At 36.0% G+C, this 23,730-nt stretch overlaps 1 protein-coding gene across 12 annotated transcripts in view; it reads right to left on the bottom strand.

Annotated features, from left to right (window-relative positions):
- Positions 1 to 23,730, bottom strand: part of CEP152 (centrosomal protein 152) — a 91,850-nt gene that overhangs the window by 41,249 nt on the left and 26,871 nt on the right. For all 12 annotated transcript variants that reach the window (XM_019442175.2, XM_019442172.2, XM_019442176.2 and 9 more), the window contains 4 exons: positions 22,845 to 22,992; positions 21,124 to 21,215; positions 20,123 to 20,286; positions 5,462 to 5,666 (listed from right to left, as the gene is read on the bottom strand). In XM_019442175.2, the coding sequence (XP_019297720.2) occupies positions 5,462 to 5,666; positions 20,123 to 20,286; positions 21,124 to 21,215; positions 22,845 to 22,992 (609 nt within the window). The remainder of the gene's footprint in view (positions 1 to 5,461; positions 5,667 to 20,122; positions 20,287 to 21,123; positions 21,216 to 22,844; positions 22,993 to 23,730) is intronic.

The raw sequence follows: 23,730 nt of genomic DNA, 5'->3' as shown, positions 1-23,730 counted from the left end.
TGCTACATATAGACAAATTCCTAATCTTTATCACATATTATCCTGGAAATATCATAAAGCAGCACTGCTATGAATAGTCAAATGACACGAAAGCAAAAACAACAGACTCTGAAATAATTTTTAATTGTTCTATATAAGAAGGATACAAACAAACATAAGATACTACAACGTTATAGAGCAATAAATATATCAATACTTTTAAATATTCATAAAAGAAACATGCCAAGTAAGATTACATAGTAAATATTTTTGTTAGCCTTTTCAATATTTAGAAAGGCTTTAGGGGAGGATTTCAATGACCCAGTTCTCTTTAAAAAGATATCCAAGGACATGTTCTGTCTCTTAACAAGCTGATAGCAAGCAGAGACATTCAACAGTATTTCATTAACCTCAGGATTTAATGCTAGCTACGGTATTATCCTAAAAATTGATGTAACATCTATGTGTTTTTGGCCTCAAAGATTCCAGAAAGACTGAGCCTATATAATATAGACTTCTATTCACATGCCCTATTCCCTAGTTACACCAGCTTATTTGCTACAACCTTTAAATACTTCTGCTCAAGGCTGAAATGTTCCTTCCCACCTTCCCTCCTGCATTTATCCTTCAGGACAGAGATCAGATATTCCCTCCTTAAAGACTTCACTAAGGTTTGCCTTATCATCTCCCCTACAACCAGCTCTGGTTAATTATTCCTTCTCAAAACACTCTGCAACCAATATCATCCTTATTACACAAAGTTATGCATGTCCCTCTCCTTATAGATCTGCACTGTTGCATATGGTAGCCATTAACCACACATGGCTATTGAGCACTTGAAATGTGTCTTGTCCAAAATGAAAAGTGTTGTAAGTGGACAATACATGTCAGATTTCAAGGACTTGGCACAGAGACAAAAAAGGCAAACCATCTCTCATTTCTATACACCAATAATGAAGCAGCAGAAAGAGAAATCAAGGAATCGATCCCATTTACAATTGCACCAAAACCCATATAAAATACCTAGGAATAAACCTAACCACAGAGGTGAAAAAACTATACACTGAAAATTATAGAAAGCTTATGAAAGAAATTGAAGAAGACACAAAAAAAATGGAAAAACATTCCATGCTCATGGATTGGAAGAACATTGTTAAAATGTCGATTCTACCCAAAGCAATCTACATATTTAATGCAATCCCTATCAAAATAACACCAGCATTCTTCACAGAGCTAGAACGAACAATCCTAAAATTTTTATGGAACCAGAAAAGACTCCAAATAGCCAAAGGAATCCTGAAGAAGAAAACTAAAGCAGAAGGCATCACAGTCCCAGACTTCAAGATGTTTTACAAAGTTGTAGTCATCAAGACAGTATGGTACTGGCACACACACAGACACATAGATCAATGGAACCGAATAGAGAACCGAGAAATGGACTCACAAATGTATGGCCAACTAATCTTTTGACAAAGCAGAAAGAATATCCAATGGAATAAAGACAGTCTCTTCAGCAAATGGTGCTGGGAAAACTGGACAGCGACATGCAGAAGAATGAACCGGGACCACTTTCTTACACCATACAAAAAAATAAACTCAAAATGGATGACAGACCTAAACAAAAGATAGGAAGCCATCAAAATCTTCAAGGAGAAAGCAAGCAAAAAGCTCTTTGACCTCGGCCTCAGCAACTTCTTACTAAACATGCCTCCAGAGGCAAGGGAAACAAAAGCAAAAATGAGCTATTGGAACCTCATCAAGATAAAAAGCTTCTGTATGGCAAAGGAAACAGTCAGCAAAACTAAAAGGCAACCGACAGAATGGGAGAAGATATTTGCAAATGACACATCGGATAAAAGGTTAGTATCCAAAATCTATAAAGAATTTATCAAACTTAACACACAAAAAACAAATAATCCAGCGAAGAAATGGGCAAAAGACATGAACAGACACTTCTCCAAAGAAGACATCCAAATGGCTAACAGACACATGAAAAATGCTCAACATCACTCATCATCAGGGAAATGCGAATCAAAACCACAATGAGATAACACCTCACACCTGTCAAAATGGCTAACATTAACAACTCAGGCAACGACAAATGATGGCGAAGATGTGGAGAAAGAGGAACCCTTTTGCACTGCTGGTGGGAATGCAAACTGGTGCAGCCACTCTGTAAAACAGTATGGAGGTTCCTCAAAAAATTAAAAATAGAACTACCCTACCACCCAGCAATTGCACTACTAAGAATTTATCCAAAGGATACAGGTGTGCTGTTTCAAAGGGGTACATGCACCCCAATGTTTGTAGCAGCACTACTGACAATAGCCAAAGTTTGGAAAGAGCCCAAATGTCTATTGATAAATGAATGGATAAAGAAGATGTGGTATAGGAATATTACTAGGCAATCAAAAAGAATGAAATCTTGCCATTTGCAACAATGTGGATGGAACTAGAGTGTATTATGCTAAGTAAAGTGAGTCAGTCAGAGAAAGACAAACATCATATGACTTCACTCAGATGTGGAATTTAAGATACAAAACAGATTAACATGAGGGAAGGGAAGCAAAAATAAGATAAAAACAGGGAGGAGGACAAAACATAAGAGACTCTTAAATATAGGGAACAAACTGAGGGTTGCTGGAGGGGTTGTGGGTTGGGGATGGGCTAAATAAGTAAGGGACATTAAGGAGGACACTTGTTAGGATGAGCACTGGGTATTGTATGTAGGGGACGAATCAGTGGATTCTACTCCTGAAATCATTATTGCACTATATGCTAACTAACTTTGATGTAAATTTAAAATAATAATAATAATTATTATTATTATAAATGCAAGCCATCTCATTAATAATTTTACATTGATTACATACTGAGAAGATATTTATTGGGTTAAATAAAATATGTTATTAAAATTAATTTCACCATTACTTTTACTTTAATGGGATACTTGGGACATTTTAAATTATATATGTGGCTCCATCAAATTTCTATTGGATAGTGCTGTTGTAGATTCTAAATTCCTTCAAGGAATGGCCATTGTTTCTTTCCACTGAATCCCATAAGACCTTGCACAGAGTAGCTTTAAAACAAAACAAAACCAAAGCTTAAGCTGAATGATTTGCTCTTCCTCCATATACCTCCCAACCTTGTTTTCTGATGTTATACACTAACTAGAAAGATCATTAGAAAAGATGTGGGAAGCAAGTAAGAGGCAAAGTTTGAAGGTGTCCATGGGCTAATCAAATGACTGTGAACTTGAGTGTTTATATAAAAACACTTGTTGGATGGGGTGCCTGGGTGGCTCAGTAGGTTAAGTGTCTGACTTTGGCTCAGGTCATGATCTCACTGTTTGTGAGTTCGAGCCCCGCGTCGGGCTCTGGGCTGACAGCTCAGAGCCTGGAGCCTGCTTCGGATTGTGTGTCTCCTTCTCTCTCTGCCCCTTCCCCACTTGTGCTCTGCCTCTCTCTATCAAAAATAAATAAATGCAAAAAAAAAAATTTTTTTTTTAATTTAAAAAAATAAAAAAATAAAAACACTTGTTGGTTAAATTACTACTTCTTCTCCCTTTCCTCCATCTAGAAAAGGATTAATAGGTATACTGATTCAACAAATATTTATTGAGCAAACATGCAGAGAATCATCCAGACAAGAGTCTCAAGAAATTCATATGTAGTAAGTGCAAGCAGGACAGACAAGCAGCACAGGCTGGTAAGTCACACTTTTAAGAAAAACCAAACATGGACTGCTGAGAAATCACTATGGCAAGAGTAGCTGGACAAAAAAGAGTATTCAACAATGAGATCGTTCCCTTTGATCTATAGAGGCAAAGGTATAGATTAAATTTTGTTAAACATAAGGCATGGCCACCATCAACTGCCACATATGTGGAAGTGTACCTCTATGGCAAATGCCATCAGTAATTTCAGTACAGAACAGAGCAAGAACCGTGGATACCTGAGCTAAAGTTCAAGACTCAAAACCACGTTCCTAAATCCTAGGCTACTCTCACCAAAATACTTGAACCAATCGATTCTAATCTAACACAAATTGAAACATGCACATTTATTCTCATCCATTTTAAAAAATGCGTAAACAAGACAGCTTAACATAAAGATGTTCAATGTGCTGGAGGTTGGGGGTTCTTTCTCATTTGGTTGTTAACACTGAAATCAGCGTTATGCTCGTCAAATACAGTTACTCGGAAGAAGGAATATTGCCCGACTGGGCAGGATTTAAACAGTGAAAACACATTATTATTTTTTGGAAAATATATACAATCAAAATTCCATAATAATTAGTACCATATAACATCTTACATACCTTAATAGGACTATTTTAGTGAACACAACTCCTAGTTTAAAGAATCAGGAGCTAAAACAGTACTAAAGTAGGAAGTAAAATATTATTTCCTTCCAGAAGGAAAAGGAATACACCACCTACATTCATTTTCCCCCTTCCCTTTCATTACTAGGTTTTTTGTTTTTGTTTTTGTTTTTCTATTGAGAGCATAGATGGTTGGGATTTGGAAATATGGAAGAATAGAAAAGGAAGCTGTTAAATGAGGGCAAGAGTAAGAATTTCTGTAATAGCAAGATCTTGGGGAAATAATCTTGACTATTATTAGTCAAGTGTTTTAGTTTCAATTTGCCTAAAGATGGACTCTAACCTCAGAAATGTCACACATTCCCCCAGCTTCATTGTCCTCATCTATGAAGTCACATTCCTCCAGCTTCATCTTCCTCATCTATGAAGTAAGGAAGCCAACTGAAGCATATAAAAGTAGATTCGGGGGTATCTGGGTGGCTCAGCCACTTGGGTGACGGACTTTGGCTCAGGTCATGATCTCACGGTTCGTGGGTTTGGGCCCTGCATCGGGCTCTGTGATGACAGCTTGGAGCCTGCTTCCGATTCTCTGTCTCTCTCTCTCCCTTTCCCCCGCTCCCACTCTTTCTCTCTCTCAAAAATAAATAAAACACTAAAAAAATTTTTTTAAATAATAAATAAAAAATATAAATAAAAGTAGATTCAATGATTCTGACATAACCTGTTTCTGTGCCTTTCTCACTTACAACGCCACCACTACATAATTAATTTCCTTATATAGAAAGACTCTTCTTATAGGAACATGGGCGAGAGAAATGTCATAGACAAAATGCTAAGGGATTTAGCTGTGGAGAATTTAAGGCTTTAGAACACTGTTGATACAAGCCAATCTTGAGGAAATGCACATACTTTTTTACGTAGACTCCTTCCTTGGATTTGTGGTAAAGGAATTTTGCCTAACTAACATCTCATTTATGAGGTGCTTTGCAAAAGGAACCAGAAAATATATTTCTTTATGTGGCATTCCCTTCTTTACACTTTACTTCTAAATAAAATCAAATGAGACCTTGAAAGACAAAGGCTTGATTTAAATGTGAAGACTGTAAGCATTTTTTTCATTAAAGTCTTTTAAAAATGGCTTTTTAACTCTACAAACCTCAACCTTGATGCTTTTTTCATCTTTGTCCGCTTGTTGGAGATCTTCAATTTTCTTATGACAGTCTCTGAGCTCAGTTTGTAACTGAGACACCAGATGACGCTTCACTGAGTTGCTCCCCAGCAAACGCTGCACTTGTCCTTTCAGCTTCAGGATGACCTCGTCTCTGGGAAGCTCTTCATTTGGGTCTTCTTGCTGTACAATGCTAAAGGAGAAATCATCATGTCGAATACGAAATCGAGTAACAAATCAAGCATGGTTATTTCTTGAAAGTGATTGCAGTTGTGAAGATGTTTTGTGACTTATACAACTATATATTGGTGTTTCAAAAACAGTTTTAAGCTTTGTCATATACAAGCTTTGTCACCTTTGCTATGTCCCCATATATAGAAGTGAGTTTATTCATAAGAAGGCCATTATTATGCTTAGACCATCTGCCTCACTGAAAGGAGTTAAACCAGGTGAACTTCAATATGGCATGCTTTTTTGGTTTTTGGTAAGTTGTGTGCTGTATACATATGCCCTTTATGACTCTAAGAGAAACAACATGAAAATAAAGGAGGAAGTGAAAAGTAAAATACTAGTCATCCTAACTAACAATTTCTGTATCTCTTTTACTAAAACACCAGTCTGAGTGGACATCTGAGCAATTAGGGGGGAAAATAAAAAAAAATAAAAGCCATGCTAATTTAATCCCAACTTTAGTTTCAATAAATTTCAAAACTGGAGAATTTCTGCTCCTTGCCGTAATGGATTAAAAATGCCAGATTTATCTTCCTGCCGTAAAAAAACTGGAAAACCAAATAAAATATGTTAAGGGATGGCTTTCAATCACTAGACAGCAGGCAGCACACCATAATGATCCCTGAAAAAAGAAAAACAAACAAGGTGAGCCCTATGATTGCTGCTGCTATCTCCCTGGGAAGTTTCCAGCCTGTGGCACGGGGAGAGAAAGGCCAAAGACAGCTTAGCAATCTCACCAAGTTGCAGAGTTCAGTTTGGGAAGGTCAAAATGGCTAGAATTTAAGGAGGGAAATACTATGGGAAAGGAAGCTACACAGAAAGAGAGCACTGGAGATCTGTGTATACACGTGAGAAAATTACTGCAAGTCCAGGGAAAGAACTGCAGGAAAAGAATAAGTTTGGAAATACTGTGGGTTCCAAGGAACCATAGTGAAAAGATCTCCTAATTCACAGAATATCAAATATTGCCTCAGTAATGGGGCCAGATGAACCTATGGGAAAATGGGGAGAAAAAGAAAAGAGAGGGAAACAAACCACAAGAGACTCTTAACGACAGAGAACAAACAGGGTTGATGGAGGGAGGTGGGTGGGAGATGAGCTAGATGGGTGATGGGTATTAAGGAGGGCACTTGTGATGAGCACTGGGTGTTGTATGTAAGTGATGAATCCCTGAATTCTACTCCTGAAACCAAACCAATATTGTACTATATGTTAACTAACTGAAAATTTAAATTAGAAAAAAAAGAAATATTTTCCTAAGACCACCCAGTAAATAAATAAATAAATAAATAAATAAATAAATAAATAAATAAATAACCTTGGAAGAATCCCAGGAAGCTTAAGTGTGTCACAAAAAAGAGCAATATATTTTAAAAATACAACAAAATCTAACATCTAAAATATAAAATTCAAAATGTCCAGCATCTAATCAAAACTTATCAGGCCTGCAAATAAGCAAAGAAAATATAAAAGGGAAGAAAGTGGGGTGCCTGGGTGGCTCAGTTGGTTAAGCGGCCGACTTTGGCTCAGGTCATGATCTCGCGGTCCGTGAGTTCAAACCCCGCGTCGGGCTCTGTGCTGACAGCTCAGAGCCTGGAGCCTATTTCAGATTCTGTGTCTCCCTCTCTCTGACCACCCCCTGTTCATGCTCTGTCTCTGTCTCAAAAATAAATAAACATTAAAAAAAAAATTAAAAAAAAAATAAAATAAAAGGGAAGTATCAACTACAACCAGGAAAAAAAAAAATCAATCAATAGAAACTGACCCAGCAATGGTGCCAGTGGTAAAATTAATTAAATATATTGTGCATGTCCAAGAAGGTAAGAGAAAACACATGAATACAATGAGAGAAACAAAAGATACAAAAACGACCTAAACTGAACTTTAGACCAAAAACTACATCTGAAATGAAAAATATACTGCATGAGATTAACAGCTTAGTTAATACTGCAGAAAAGATCAGCGGACATAAACACAGCAATAAAACTCTACAAAACCAAATAGAGAGAAAGAAGACTAAAACAGAAATATACTGAGCACGTTAAGTTGTATCTAACCCAACTATATCTGAAGTCCCAGAAAAGGAGAGAGGAAGGGGGCATAATAAAAAAATTTTTTTAATGACCAAAATTTTCCTATTCAATGAAAACTAAAACCCCATTAAAACCTACAAGCTCAATGAATCTCAAACAGAAAAATGAAGAAAAACCATAAGTTGTATTAACATCAAATTGCTGAAAACCAATGATAAAGAGAGAGAGCAGGAAGACTCCGAGAGAGAAGAAAACCAGAAAAAGGAGTCATGAATTCTGTGCATAAACGTATGCAAACCTCAGTCTAGGCCCTGAACTGTGCACGCACAGAACAAACCCACAAACCAGCAGGTCAAATATTTAGAGAATTTAACTGAAATATGAACCATACACACATATCTCACAGTGACTAACTCTTGAGGTATACATACAAGAATGGATTCAAACCAACGTAGCAAAGGCTTGAACCAATAAATTGAGATCTGAAACACCCATACAAGTTTCCACACAATGTAAAAATCATAATGTCTACTACAGGCATACCATAGAGATATCACAGATTTCATTGCAGACCACTACAGTAAAGCAAATATTTCAATAAAGCTACTCAGATGAAGAGTCAATTAAGTGAGCAATAGCATTATGTCTAAAAAATATATAAATTTTAATTAAAAAATAATTTATTGCTAAAACATGCTGACCAACATCTGAGCTTTTAACGATTTCTAATCATAGATCACAGGTCACCATAATGAATATAATAAAATTTGAAATACAGTGAGAATTACCAAAATGTGACACAGAGACATGAAATCAGCAAATATTGTTGGCAAAATGGCACCGAGAGGGTTGCCAATTCATAAACAAAACTCAGTATCTGCAAAGTGGGTCTGTATATAATCTAAAATTACTCGACCCACAACTAACCAAGAAAATGGACTAACTTGCAAGAAAAAAAAAAATCTATAGATGTTAATGCTGGAGCTATCACAAAGAGTTTTCAAAGTTTAAAGCAACTATTATGTCTGTGTCCAATGAAGTAAAAGGAAACATATTTAAAGTGAATGAAAAACTAGGAATTCTTAACACAGAAGTAAAAACTATAAAGGAACCAAATAGAAATTTTATCACTGAAAAACACAGTATCTGAAAGTTAAAAAAAAATGAAATAAAAAGCCTTCCCTATACAGGCTTCATAAAACAGAGATGACAGTAGAATGAGTGAACTTGAAAATAGCTCAACAGAAATTATCCAATCTGAAAACAGAAAAAAAGATGGAAAAAAGTTAAGTGTGAGGAACTATGAGAAGATAAAAAAAAATTAAGTTGTGTAATTGTAGACCTATAAGGAGAGAAGAAAGAGACATGAGCAGAAAAGGTATTTAAAGTAATAATGGTCAACATTTCACAAATTTACTAAAGGCATAATAACTTTACATTTTCAACAGGCTCAGTGAACCCCAAATGAAATAAACTAAAAAACAAAAAAAAAAAAAACAAACAAAAAAACACTTAGGCACATCATAAAGTGCTGAAATGTAAAGGGGAAAAATATCTTGAAAACAACAAAAGAAAAACTACACCATTACACACAAGAATAAGGATTTAAATAATAATAGATATCTCTTCAGAAATCACCAAGGCCAGAAACAGGGGAAGAACATATATTTAAAGTGCTGAAATAAAAGAAGAGTTGATCCAGAATTCTATAATCAGCCAAAAAAAGGACATTTTCATATAAGAAAACTAAGAATTTGTTGCCAACAGACATACTCTAGAAGAAATGCTAAAGGAAATTAGGGAATTCAATCTAACTTCAATTCTAAATTCAATCTAAAGTCAATCTAAAGGGAAATGTTATCTACCAAAGAGAAATCTCTGTATAAAAACTACAAAATATTACTGAGAGAAACTGAAGAATACAGAGAGGTATAACATGCATGTTCTGAAACTGGGAGACAATTTTTTTTCCTTCAGCTTTATTTAGCTATAATTGACAAATAGTAATTTCTTAAGATGTCAATTCTCCCAAAATTGATCTATAGATGTGACACAATCCCAATCAAAACTCTATCCGACTTTATTGTGGAAACTGACAAACCAGTCATTAAATTTATTTTGAAATGCAAAGAACTTAGAATAGCCAAAACAATTTTGAAAATAAACAAAGCTGAAGGACTTGTCCAACACATTTCAAGACTTATTGTAAAGCTACAGTATCAAGAATGTGAACAGCAAAAAAGAGCAGGGGAACAGAATGGAGAGTACAGAAATGGGCCACAAATGACCAATTGATTATCAACAAAGATATCAAGGCAACTCAATGAAAAGTTTTTTGACAAATGGTATTATATCAATTGGATATTGGTATGAATAAAATGGACATCATACTAACAAACTAATCCATAATGATTTATTTATACCATAGATATAAATGTAAGAGGTAAAACTATCAAACTTTTAAAATCCTAAAAGAAAATCTGTGTGACAGATTAGGATCCAAAACCATGAACTATAAAAGAGATCATTGATAAATCTAAATTCATAAAAATTTAAACTTTTGCTCCTCAAAAGATATCATTAAGGACATGATAATGTAAACGAGAGATTGGAAGAAAATGTTCACATCATACATATCAGACAAAGGGCTTATATCCTGAAATTTCTGAAGACCAAACAATATATACAAATGGCAATTAACCACATCAGGAAGAAAAGAGGAAGAAGAAAGAGAAAGAAGAACACAGCAAAAGATGCTTAGATCACTGGTTAATAGGTAAATAAAAATTAAACCCACAGTAAGGTATCACTACACACACTAGAAATATTCAAATTAAAAAAGATTAACAACACCGAGTTTTAACAACAATGTAGAACAACTGACACCTCAGACATTGCTTCTGGTGATGCAAAATGGTACAGTCACATTGAAAACGGCATTTAAACTATCAACATCTAAATAAGATAGAGGAACTCTAATGTAACCAGAAAGAGAAAGCAATTTGGAGCATAAGTGGAAAAAAATGAGGTACAATTATCTCCATTAACAGATGATATAATTATATCTCGGAAAGCCTAAAATATAATGGAAAAACCACTACAAACAGAGAGTTAGAAAACAGGTTATAACACAAAATGTAGAAGTCATATATACAAAACAGTGCTCAAGAATAATGGAAAAAGAATACCTTATTTACTATTGCAAAAATAAAATACCTAAGCATCAATTTTACAAGAATTGTGCAAAAACCTAAAGATAAAAAAAAAAAACAACAAGCTAGTCTCAAACCAATCTTGAGAGACTAAAATAGATTTAAGGAAATGAAAAGACATGCTATATTCTTGGATAAAAGAATTCAGCATCATAAAAATATCAACTCTCCCTAGGCTTATGTATATGTTCAACGTGATCCTAATAAAAATATTGTCAGGATTTTTTTTTCTGGAATAAAACAAGCTTAATTATAAAATTCATTTGAAGGTGTAAACAAGAAAGAGTAAGCAGAAAAACCCTAACAAGACAGCAATTCCAGAGAGATGGTTAAAGTATAAGACAAAGCATTAAAGCTTTTAGAAGGCAGCATAGGATAACAGGGAAGGTTTCTTAAAGAGAGCATAAAAAGCACTAACCACAAAGATTGATAAATTTGACTAAAGTTAAAAAACTTCCATTCATTAAAAGACAAATTTAGAGGTTAAAAGTGAGACAAGGGGTGCCTGGGTGGCTCAGTGGGTTCAGTGCCTGATTTTGGCTCAGGTCATGATCTCACGGCTCGTGAGTTCGAGCCCCACATCGGGCTCTATGCTGACAGCTCAGAGCCTGGAGTCAGCTTCAGATTCTGTGTCCTTGTCTCACTCTGCCTGCCCCTCGCTCATGCTCTGTCTCTCTCTCTCTAAGAATAAATAAAACATTAAAAAAAATTTTTTTTAACTGATTTTAAAAAAAAAGTGAGACGATAAGTACAATACACATAACCATCAAAGAATTTATATACAAAAAGATATTTAAAAAAGGAAAAAATCCAACACATCAACAGAACACATGCACACACACAGTCATTTAAAAACTAAGGAGGGACATCAGCAAGTCCTACACATACACACACACACAGGCACATGCACACACACACACACACACACACACACACACACCAATAAACACAATAGAGATAGGTTTTTCAATGAAGCTCAATCTCAATAATAATCTAGGATAATGTAAATTAAAATCACAATAAACTATCATTACACATTAAATGGTTAAAAGCAAAAACCTGAAAATATCAAGTGTTAGCAAAGAGACAGAGCAATTAAGACTTTCATATACTTCTGGTGGGGATGTAAATTGGCACAATTCCTTTGGAAAAGTTTGGTATTACCTATTAAGGTTGAAACACATATACTACAAACAATTTCACTTCTAAGTATATATATCCAACAAAAATGTATGTACATTGTACTAGGAAGTAACATTAAAAATCTATGGTCAGTAGATTGAAAAATAAACTGGAATATTCATACAAATCAAAGATACACACACACATACACACACACACATATATATACATATATATGTATATGTATATATATGAATGAGATACAGCTACATGCTACACCTTGAGTCTCAACAAAATGTTAAGTGAATAAAAGTCTAAAGAACACCTTTATCTTTAAAAAACACACAGCTAGCATTTATGCTAAATGGAGAATGACTGAATGCTTCCCCATAAGATGAGGAGCAAAACAAGAATATCTGCTCTTACCATTTCTATTCAACATTGTACTAGAGATTCTAGCTGGAGCAATTAGTCAAGAAAAAAATAAAAGGCATTCAGATTGGAAAGAAAGACGTACGATGATCTCCATTTTCAGGTGACATGACCCTATATACAAAAAATCCTAAGGAACCCACTAAAAAACTAGTTGAACTAAATTAACAAGTTCAGCTATGGGTCAGGATACAAGATCAATATATAAAATCAACTGTACCTCTGTACACTAGTAATTAGCCACCTGAAAATAAAATTAAGAAAATAATCCAACAAAAGTATAGCCAAAAGAATAAAACACCTAGGAGTAAATTTAACAGAAGTACTATATGACTAGTACACTGAAAACCACAAAAATACAAAACACGAGTAGTACACTGAAAGAAATTAAAGAAGACCTAAAAAAAAGGGGGGGGGCGGGGAAAGACATCCTATGTTCAGGAATCAGAACCCAACATGGATTAAGATTGCAATATTCCCCTAAATTGATCTACAGACTGCATGCAACCCCAATCAAAATCCCACCTGGTTTCTTTGTAGAAAATGACAAACTGATCTTAAAATTTCTGTGGAAATGCAAGAGACCCAGAATAGCCCAACCAATCTTTAAAAAGACAAAGCTGAAAGACTCATACTTCCCAATTTCAAAACTTACTACAAAGCTACATCAAGACGGTATGGCACTGGCATAAGGACAGACATACAGATCAGTAGAACAGAATTGAAAGTGCAGAAATAAATCCTCACATTTAGAGTCAACTGATTTTTGATAAGGATGTCAAAACAATTTTGGTACTGGGACAAATGGATACCCAGATGCAAATGAATGAAGTTCTACATATCATACAGCAAAAATTAATTCAAAATGAACCTAAGACCTAATGTAAGAGATAAAGCTCTTAGAAGAAAACATAGGTATAAATCTTGAGGACCTTGGATTAGAGAATAGCTTCTTAAATAATCAAAAGCACAAGCAACCAAAGAAAAAATAGGTAACTTGGACTTCATAAAATTAAAGACTTTTTTTGCTTCAAAGGATGTTATCAAGAAAGTGAAAAGACAACCCACAGGAGAAAATACTTGCAAATAATATGTCTGACAAGAGACTTGTATTTAGAATATATAAAGAACTCTCAAAAGCAATAAAAGGAAACCCAATTTTAAAATGGGCAAAAGATGTGAAGAGATCTTCCCAAAGAAGATATACAAATGGCCAATAAACATAGTAAAAGACATTCAACATAGTTAGCCATCAAATAAAAACTACATCATTCACAAATCCAAGCCAGACAGCAAGTGTGGGCAGGGATATAAAGAAATTAGAACCCTCATACATTGCTAGAGGGAATGTAAAATGGTGCAGCCACTTTGGAAAACAGTATGACCATTTTTTGAAATGTTAACCGTAGATTTATCACATCACTCAGCAATTCCACTCCCAGATATACAGTTGACCCTTGAATAATATAGGTTTGAAAGCACGGGACCACTCACATGTGGATTTTTTTTTGATACAGTACAAAACTGTAAATGTATTTCCTCTTCCTTATGATTATCTTAGCATTTTCTTTTCTATAGCTTACTTTAATGTAAGAATACAGTATATAATACACATAACGTACAAAATATGAGTTAACCAATGGTTTATGTTACTGCTAGGGTTTCCAGTCAACAATAGGGTATTAGCTGTTAAGTTTTTGGAAAGTCAAAAGTCATATGCAGATTCTCAACTGCACAGCAGGTCAGAGCCCTGAAGTCCTGCATTGATCAAGGGTCAACTGTACCTCTAAGAGAAATGAAAACCTATACCCACACAAATTTGTCCACAAATGTTCCTAGCAGAATTATTCATAATAGCTAAAAAGTAGAAACAACTCAAATAAATGTCCATTAGCTGATGAATGAATGAGTAAAATATGATATATATTCACACAATGGAATATTTTTTGGCTACAAAATGGAATGAAGTATTGATAGATGCTGCAATGTGGATGAACCGTGAAAGCATCTGCTAAGTAAAAGAAGCCAGTTACAAAATACCACATACTACATGACTCCATTATACATTCACATACTACATGATTCCATTTATGTGAAATGTACAGAATAGGCAAATCCATAAATAGAAAGTAGGTTAGTGATTGCCTGAGCAGTGAGGACAAGAAGGAGTAATGGGGAATGACTAATAATACCTACAGGGTTTCTTTTTGGGGATACTGAAATGTTCTAAATTAGGTTGTGGTAACAGTTGCACAACTCTGAATATATGAAACACCACTGAACTGCACACTTTAAATGGGTAAATTTTATGGTATTTTAAATATATCTTAATACAATTATAGAAGAAAAAAATAACATCTAATGTATGAGTTCCCTCTGTACAAAGGCAATTTGAATCTATAGTGTTTAGGTATGAATAATTAGGTCTTACAAGGTAACAATAAACCCAGAAAACAATTGCTCTAGCAGTTAAGAGAGTAGTTAACTTCAAGATTATGACTGGGAAGAGGCATATGAACAGTTGCTAACAATGTTTATTTCTGGGTAGTGGCTCCATGGGCATTCGCTTTAAAATCATTCGTTAAGCTATACACTTATGTTTCATGCACTTTCTCAACTTTAAAAGGTTTAAAAAGTAAAACAAAATTATAAAAATTACTAGAGAAATACCATCAAGAAATCAGACAGGTAGAGAGAATGATGGGTCTAACTACATAAAAATTTTAAACAGTAGAAGTGGTAACTCTCAGCACTAGCTAGGATGCTCAGAAATAGGCACTGCCACATGACATGGGTAATAAGCAAACTACAGACTGCTTGGCAATATGTATCAAAGACCTCAAATATGTGCACACCTCTTAGCAAGGATATACACCCAAATCTTAAGGAAGTAAAGATGTCAATAAAGACTTGACTACAAACAAGCTTGTGATAATAATAATATTGCATTACTTATAATGAAAAAATTAAAGTGTATTACTAAAACATAGTTCATTCATCCATATATCCATTAGTAAATATTTACATTACCACCTAAAGATTTCAGAATATGCTAAAATGATTTCAAAATATGCTAAATATGCTAAATTATAAAATACATTCAATATTATTTTATCTTTTAGAAATATACAACACAGATAATGTGGAAGTTATACACCAAAATGTCACAAGTTGTTTTCTTCATGGGAGGTGAAGTAAGATTGTGTTGCTTTTAATTTTCTTCCGTTTTCTTAATCTGTATTTTCCATTTTTTCAATAATAAAGGAGAAAGTTACTTTTTAAAAAAAAATAAGTAGTTGATAGTATGTGCCCTCAGTATGATATGATGAAAATGGAACCTCATCTCTGTGGTCTTCTTCCACAAAACCCCCGAGAAAACCAATCATAAAACAAACATCAAATTCCAAGAGGGGCTTCCTATAAAAGACCTGACCAGTATTTCTCAAAACTGTCAAGGTCATCAAAAACAAGGAAAGTTAAGAGGAACCTAAGGAAACATGACTCCTAACCTGGCATCCTGGATGCAGTCCTGGAACAGAAAAAGGACATGAGGTAAAAACTGAGGATCCAAATAAAGTATGGACATTAGTTTCTAATAATGTATCACTATTAGTTCATTAATTGTAACGAAGGTACCATGATGGTATAAGATGTTAACAGAAGAAAATGAGTATGGAGTATAGAGAAAATCTGTACTAATTTTTCTGGTTCTCTAAAACTGTTCTAAAACACTAAAGGTAGTTCTAAAAAAAAATAAATAACAGTATCTGAGTTTAATTTTTTGCTGTTTTTCGGTTTCTGGTGATTCCAAACGAAAGGTTAGAATGCATATACACTGTATGTATACACACACACACACTTATACAGAGAGACGAAGAATGAACAAAATATTAGGCTTTTTTAGGCGTTATAAAAGGAGTTCCTTGCAATACACTACATATTTATCAATACACACAACTTTTGTATATGTTATATAATGTAAACATGTCTGTATAGATCTCATCTATTTAAACCACTCCTATGGAAAGAGATGTAAAATAAAATAGAAATATAATTACATAAGAAATATAAAATAAGTTACAATGAATTTTTCTAAGCTATATAAGATGTGCACTTTTAGCAGAACGCTTATTTTGACTCAGTTAGCAAATTACGCATCCCTAATTTCTTTTCTTACTGAATGCTGACCACTGAAATAGCACATCATGTACTCCTAGAGAGAGCCAAGTCAGAGAGCAGAGAAAAGCGCTTGCTAAAATAATTTTCTCTTCTTTCCCAAAAGGGAAAAAAATCAGCAGTGGTGACCAGTCCTGCTGAGTTCTGTGGAAGTTGGTTCCCCTAAGTCCAAATAAACTGTAGTCCCTTATGAAGCCTGCTGAGAAGACCAAAGGGAAAAGGCATTCTACTTGTTAAATGTTTATTATTTGAGCTTCGCAGCCAACTATAATAAGGGAGAGGGAAGCTGTCTGCAAGCTGCATGCAGATTTAGCTACTCAAGTTCCATGAATGTGAAATAGAACACTGAGGCTAAACCCTTAAAATTTACTAGGCAGTAGCTTGAGGGAGGTGGTAGCTGAGAATAAAAGCTTGGAGCCGCTAATATTTGGGTCAGTGATTTGAAAGCAGCTCAAGTCAACACAGGACTAAAATTCTCGACACTGGGAAAACTGTGGCTTCCTCTCGTTCTAAGAATCACAATACAGCAGAGAAAAAGTACAAATCTCTTCTCTCCTATACCTCCTCTCACTCTGACCTAAAAATAAATATTTTTACTTTTTGCTCAGATTCTTATCTATTAAACTGCTGGTGGGTGGGAGGGCTACAAGCTAAACCTCTTTCCGCATATCGTGTGCTTCACTGAACGTCTTCAGGCTGAATCTCAGTGACCACTCACTCTGTGCTTAGGAGTGGCAACCCTTTTACTGTGACAGTGACATGACTATGATAGTGATGTGAGGTCTCAGGTTGGTTATCTATAGGCATGTGCTTTAAATTACTGTAGGGTTTTGGTTAGGAGTATGAATTAAATACAAAGGGCAGAAGCAGAACACATTAAACATCATGATGAATTAAGTCTACCTGAAAAAGTATACATTATTTTTATATAACATATATATGTATTATTTTCCAAATTCCCAGGCTATTTATTGCACCAATTACAACCGGAGAAAAATCTTTTTTGACATGAACTAAATCATTAATCCTCTAAAATGCAAGACAGAAAGAAGGAAGTCAAAAGCAAAAAGGTTTGTCATGTAAATAGGACAGATTTACAGGACTGTATGGTTTGGGGCTCAAGTATGGTTCTGCTGCTAATATAGCGTGTCCTCTTGGGCAAAAGAGTTCGGCTTTGGTTGGTTTTCCCAACCCTGAAATGAAAATACAGATCTGATGTTTCCCCAAGGCTGAGATGAGAATCAAAACTTTTTACAAGATATATGTTGAGTTAAAAGAGAATTAATATGAAAACTGGATCAGTGGTATATTTTAACCAATCATCTATTAAATAATAATAGCAATAGTTATCAATGACTAAATGCCTACTAAGTGCAAGAACATTTTATATGAGGTCCTTTATATTCATTATTTATCTTAATCCTCACTTTAACCCCCAAGAGATATCTATAATCTACTTAAGAGAAAAAACCTGATAAGAAAACAGGCTCAGAAAAGCCAAGGAACCTGCCCAAGATCACAAAGCTAGTGCTGAATGGCAAAACTACAAATCAGAACAAAATCTGCATCTCAAGACCATGCCCTTTCCACTAGCCATTCAGAATTAATCTGGCATTAACAGGAAATGAGGCATTCACAGCAGTAAATTTCCAGATGACCACATTTTAACTTCAAAATTGTATGTAAATCTGTCTAAAAAATATAACACACACATCCTTTTTCTTCAATAACTCAAGATCGTGATTGCAGACATTTTGAGGCAGATCGCAGCTATAGTTGCTGTCGTCCTCTCCTTGCTGAGGTTGAGCTATCTGAATGAAACACTGGTAGTACCTCTCCCAATCCCCTTCCCCAGCTACTCGGCAGCCAGGAACTCAGATAACTCCTGGGATCCAAACAACTCTAAGTCAGTAAGGCCCTGTGATGAGAGCCTGAAGGTGGTTCCTGCTAAACACACCACATATTCTAGTTGTGTTCTTTGCTTCTTAGCTTCCTTCTGGATCGTAGCTGTAACCTGTCAAGGTGAGAGTCCCTAAAGACTGACCGCCAAACAAATGAAGCCTTATTAAACTAAACCAACATCTTGTTTCACCTTACTTCCTGATCACTTTAGATTTCAATTTTCTAAATGTCATCTTGTTTCGAAAAGATCATACTATGAACATACTTTACTTCTAAAACCTATTGTAGAGCAAACCCTTCAGGAGATACGTACACCTGTATTTGGTTGCAGGATACCTGAAACACAACAGGTAGTAAACACTCTCACGAAACTTAGTCTGAAATTATAAACTGGACAGTGATGGTGCGGCATCTGGATGCATTTGAGGAAGGCTTTCCTTAGCCTAAATACAATCTCTTCCAAATACCCACGTTTCATCCGTTTCCCACACCCAGGAGAAGGAGTGACTGGATAAATGCCTCTCTGTACATCAAGGATAACATTTAGCACACAGCACGTAGTGGCCCACAAGTATGTCTCCCTCTCCTCATCCAGGCAAAACGTAAACTCCCTGGAGTCAGGGAGGGTTTCATCCTCATCTTTTATGCTCTACTCCCAGAGCCTTGCATAGCGCTTCCCAAACCGCAAGCGCCTCCAGAAAGTACATCCTGTCCTCCACTCATTTGTGAAGCGTTTAAAGGTACCAAAACGTGTTCCTCTTTTACCACCCACTCCCTCCCCACGTGGGTTCCTGGAAGGGATGATAAGACACTCCTTGCCAAGTATTAAAGTATTATACCTCTGTGTTAAGCGGAAGTATAAAAGACAGCATCCCTATTTTAAGATTAAGGTCTCAGTAACGTTCCTAGGGAAAATTAATGCTTAATTTTCTCATATGCCATTGATAAATGCCACGTACCTGCCTTCAACACACGGTACGAATAAAAATAATATGTCCTTGCCTTAATAACAGAGCAGATACATAACCTCAGTTGTAGAATTTACTCTGTGTGTTTTAACTTTAATCATTTCCACCTTATTGAAACTGATGTGCCTATTGGTATTGAAGACAGTACAAGATCAATAGTTGAAGTTTCTGTTCATTTTGACTTCAGACATTTACACTTCATTAGAAACGACTGAAGCATACTGTCCCACATTCAAGAACCCCTAGTTAGCTCACCATTTCATGCCTCGTGCCACTTATTTACTCGTATCATCAGTATTATTAACGCAGGTTCTTCTATGTAAACTGTTTTTTTAATGTTTATTTATTTATTTTGAGAGAGAGAGAGAGAGAGAGAGAGAGAGGGGCAGAGAGAGAGGCAAAGAGAGAGGGAGAGAGAGCATCCCAAGCAGGCCCCACTCTGTCAGCACAAAGCCAGCCATGGGGCTCGATCCTACCAACCATGACATCATGACCTGAGCCAAAATCAAGAGCTGGACGCTTAACCAACTCAGCCAGCCAGGCGCCTCATACGGTAAACTATTTTCTTAATACCTCTTCACTTTGGATTTTTTCCAGTTGACTTTTTTAATACCCAAATCCACATATGATTCAGTGAGTTCTATATTTAATTCTCCTTCTGAGTCACTTGGAAGTATTCCTAATTTTGCAGCAGATTCGTAGAGTGAAATTTCATCTTTTAGTTCTGTTAATTCTTCCTAAAACACAAAATTATTGAAAATTATTTTCCAATATGAAGGAATCAGTCATCCCTCTGTGCTTCAAAATTCATCTTAACGATCAACAGAAACCAGAAATACTTCTTCACATACCTTATTTACATTACAAATAACTTTAAAATAAATGCTGCTAAGAACACAGGTGTACAATGAAAACATAGATGTCTGCAACTTTAGAAAGGCCAGCACATTATCAGGTTCTCAAGCACACGGACAGAACAGATGTGTAAATGAATGAGAGAGCAAATCTAAGTGGTTTCTCTCACGCCTCCTGTGCTTACATTAGGTCCTCCACAAAAAGTGTCTGTCCCTTGAGCTGAGAAACTGACGGCAGCACTTTTTGGCTTTCTAGAGCTCAGAGCGGCCTGGTCTGCCAAGAACGTGTTGTACTTGACTCTGCCGGTGGGAAAAGGCAAAATACGTCTTTCCAGCAGAGGTAATACTGGAACTCTTCCTCCAGTGGAAAATGTAAGTCGCGCTGGGGGAGGATGTGAGGGAACTGCAGCTACACTGCGGGTTTCCCACACCTGCGGATACACTTATCTCTGCGACCACCAGTAAGTGAAAGGACATGCCGTGTGAAGGAGGTGACAGGCAGACGGACAGGAGGGTGCCAGGCCCTGGCTCCGCAGTCAAGACAGACCTGGGCTCGACTACCTCACTGTGTGGGTGAGACCGTGAACAACTCTCATTGGCCTGGAGACGGTCCAACCAGCTCCAACCAGCTCCTTTAGAGAAATCCAAGGTCCAGAAAAGTGATGTAAGCACTGCCTGATTCAGTTACCCACAGAGTCTCTTCCAAGTGGCAACACTCACTTGCAAAGCCTTGTTCATGTTTTCACTCATAGCATGTGCTTTTTGTGCTTGCTGCAGCTGGAACCGTAGCTGAGCCACCTCCTGTACTGAGCCTGGGGGGGAAAATCAGAGAATGCACCAAAGGTAAAGGGATGAAGAACCTACGATGGACAGAAGAACTTGAATCCGCTGAGGCTACAGAAGGTGGAGTCCTGCTTTGTTACCTTGTTATTGCCTTTCTAGGAGGACAGAGGTATAGCCAGTGGGACCGAGAAGGCATAGGTCCAGACATCTCCGAGACATGTCCACACATTTAGTGTGGCTCCTCATATGTCCTTGGGAGGTTGAAGACCTGGACTACTGTGACCTTGCTATGAATCAAATCAGCCACGTCTACAGACCTTAACACTCCACAAGCCCTTTAATAGGAGCATAATGTTCCAACTCGCAGAAAGCCAAAACAAAAATTCTTTGGAACCCGTTGCTACCCTCTAATAAGAAAACTACATCTTGCTGCCTTTAGCTTCTTTCGAAATGCTTTTATTTCCACCACCCCCACCTCCACATGTGAAAAAAGCATCTTAGGGCTGTGTTTCAGAAACTTTGGTAACCTAATGTTTTAAATGTACTAGGGGAGGCTCCCATTTGAAAGGGACGTTACTGGGCTTCCTCAAAAGAAAATGAGCATCTGGGAAATGGTTAGGCAAAGTAATGATGGCATATTATGCAACTAAAGAAAATCATATTTCAAAGCCTTTAATGGCAAGGAAAAAGGCTCACTAAACAATGCCACGTGAAACAAAAACTATACAAAACTGAAGAGGGAGGAGGGACCCAGAGTACGAGCCAAATTTTGCCCCCACCAAAACATACCCACACACATATTTTAAGAGTCTTTGACTTTAGTACTTCCAACTTTTGAATAAGCTACTCTTATACACATTGTACTAACAGTCTGAATTGGCTTTGCGTGCCAAAGTGTGACTTTTGCATATCAGGTAATGAATAACCACTGAGCTATTTTCACAGTGGGAGCTACTCACCAGCAAACAGGGCAGTTTTGTCTGTATGGTAGTGTTTGCATAAACATGTGATTATTCTATTGCCTTTTACTCTAATATTCTACAAAAATTAATAAGAAAAAAAAACAAAAAAAAAAACTACTGCTGAACCTAATGATAAGAAGCATGTCCCAAACTTAACACCATGAAAACCAAATGAGTAATTTGAAGCATGACAAGAATATAACTCACTAGCTTCAACTGGCCAGATAAATGAGAGAGGAAAAAAAAATCAATGGAGTTTTACAAAACGATAGAAATACATGCTCAGACTGAGCTTAAAAAGCAAAATATAATGGGACTTCATAGTCATTTTTACTTTTCATGGATAGAATCTACCTTCTAACATAGATCTCGTTCAATTTTTGCACATTCAGCTTTGGTATGTTTTCAAAAATGCGTTATGTGCAGAAGTAGGGAATTACCTATGTGTGTGAGCTCAATTTCACTTGAAGGAGATATATTCAAACATTAACAACAGTTATCTCTGTGTGGTAGGATTATTGGTTATTTTTATTTGTTACTTTGCACATTAAACACATATAATAGCAACACTTGAAAAATGGTCACTGGTGGTCTTTTCTGCCTTTCTCGAGTTTTAGAATTCATGGATCCTACTACATTCTCTTTGCATATTATGCTAGCCTACTGTGGAGACAAGAGCCCACCCCGGGCACCCACCTGAGTGCAAAAAGTTGGCACACTGCTTCTGACTCTCCTCTAGACTTCTTGTCAATCTGTTAATGATCTCAGTCTTTTCTAATTTGGTCGCTTCTTGATTCCTTTCCAATTGGTTCACTTGGTCTTTCAAATGACAACAAATATCTTCCTAAATAGAAAGTATTCAAGAAGTCATTTCATGATCAGTTGTTAAACATTAAACAAATATGATACACAATTGGATTTTAAGTCAAATATAAAATCACACAGCAGCATCACCTCTTTTACAAGGTTAAGTGCACAGGACTGGGAGGAAGTTAGAACAAACTTGTATGATCTTGGGTGAGTCATCAACTTCTCCATCTGTTTTTTTCTGTTGTAATTATGCTAATAAAGGTTAAATTCAATGATTTCTAAAGTCCCTTCTATTCTATAATCACAAGACACTGATATTCTAAAATTAGATTTTATCCAAGCCAAAGAAAATATATTACACCTCTATCTGCATTTTACACTGTCAGTAGAAGTGTATGTATTCATATTTAGGCAGACCACTTTGAACCATGGACTCTGTATCCCAAGACAGGAAGGATACAGACACATAAATGGAAACTCACTCTATTCTGAACAGCCAAAAGCTCATTCTACTCTGAGTAGCCAAAAAAAAATCTCTCCCTCTTCTGAATTTCTTTTATACGGTTTCTCTTTTTCTTTCTACCTTTTACATGTCTTATTTCCTTCTTTTTCTTACTTCTACACGTACCTATGCAGTGCCTTGCACAAAGTGAGGTATAAAAACAAACAAATAAACAAAACAAAACAAAACCTTGAAAAACAAATGACAAAAAAAACAGATGGGACAAATGTGTGTGTGCGTGTATGTGGGTGCAGGCACACGCATGCACTC

The sequence above is a fragment of the Panthera pardus genome, unplaced genomic scaffold, assembly GCF_024362965.1.
Source record: "Panthera pardus isolate Hobbes unplaced genomic scaffold, ASM2436296v1 HiC_scaffold_24, whole genome shotgun sequence".
Taxonomy (NCBI): Eukaryota; Metazoa; Chordata; class Mammalia; order Carnivora; family Felidae; genus Panthera; species Panthera pardus.
The sequence above is the reverse complement of the archived record's forward strand: the minus strand, read 5'-3'. Positions and strand labels throughout refer to the sequence as shown.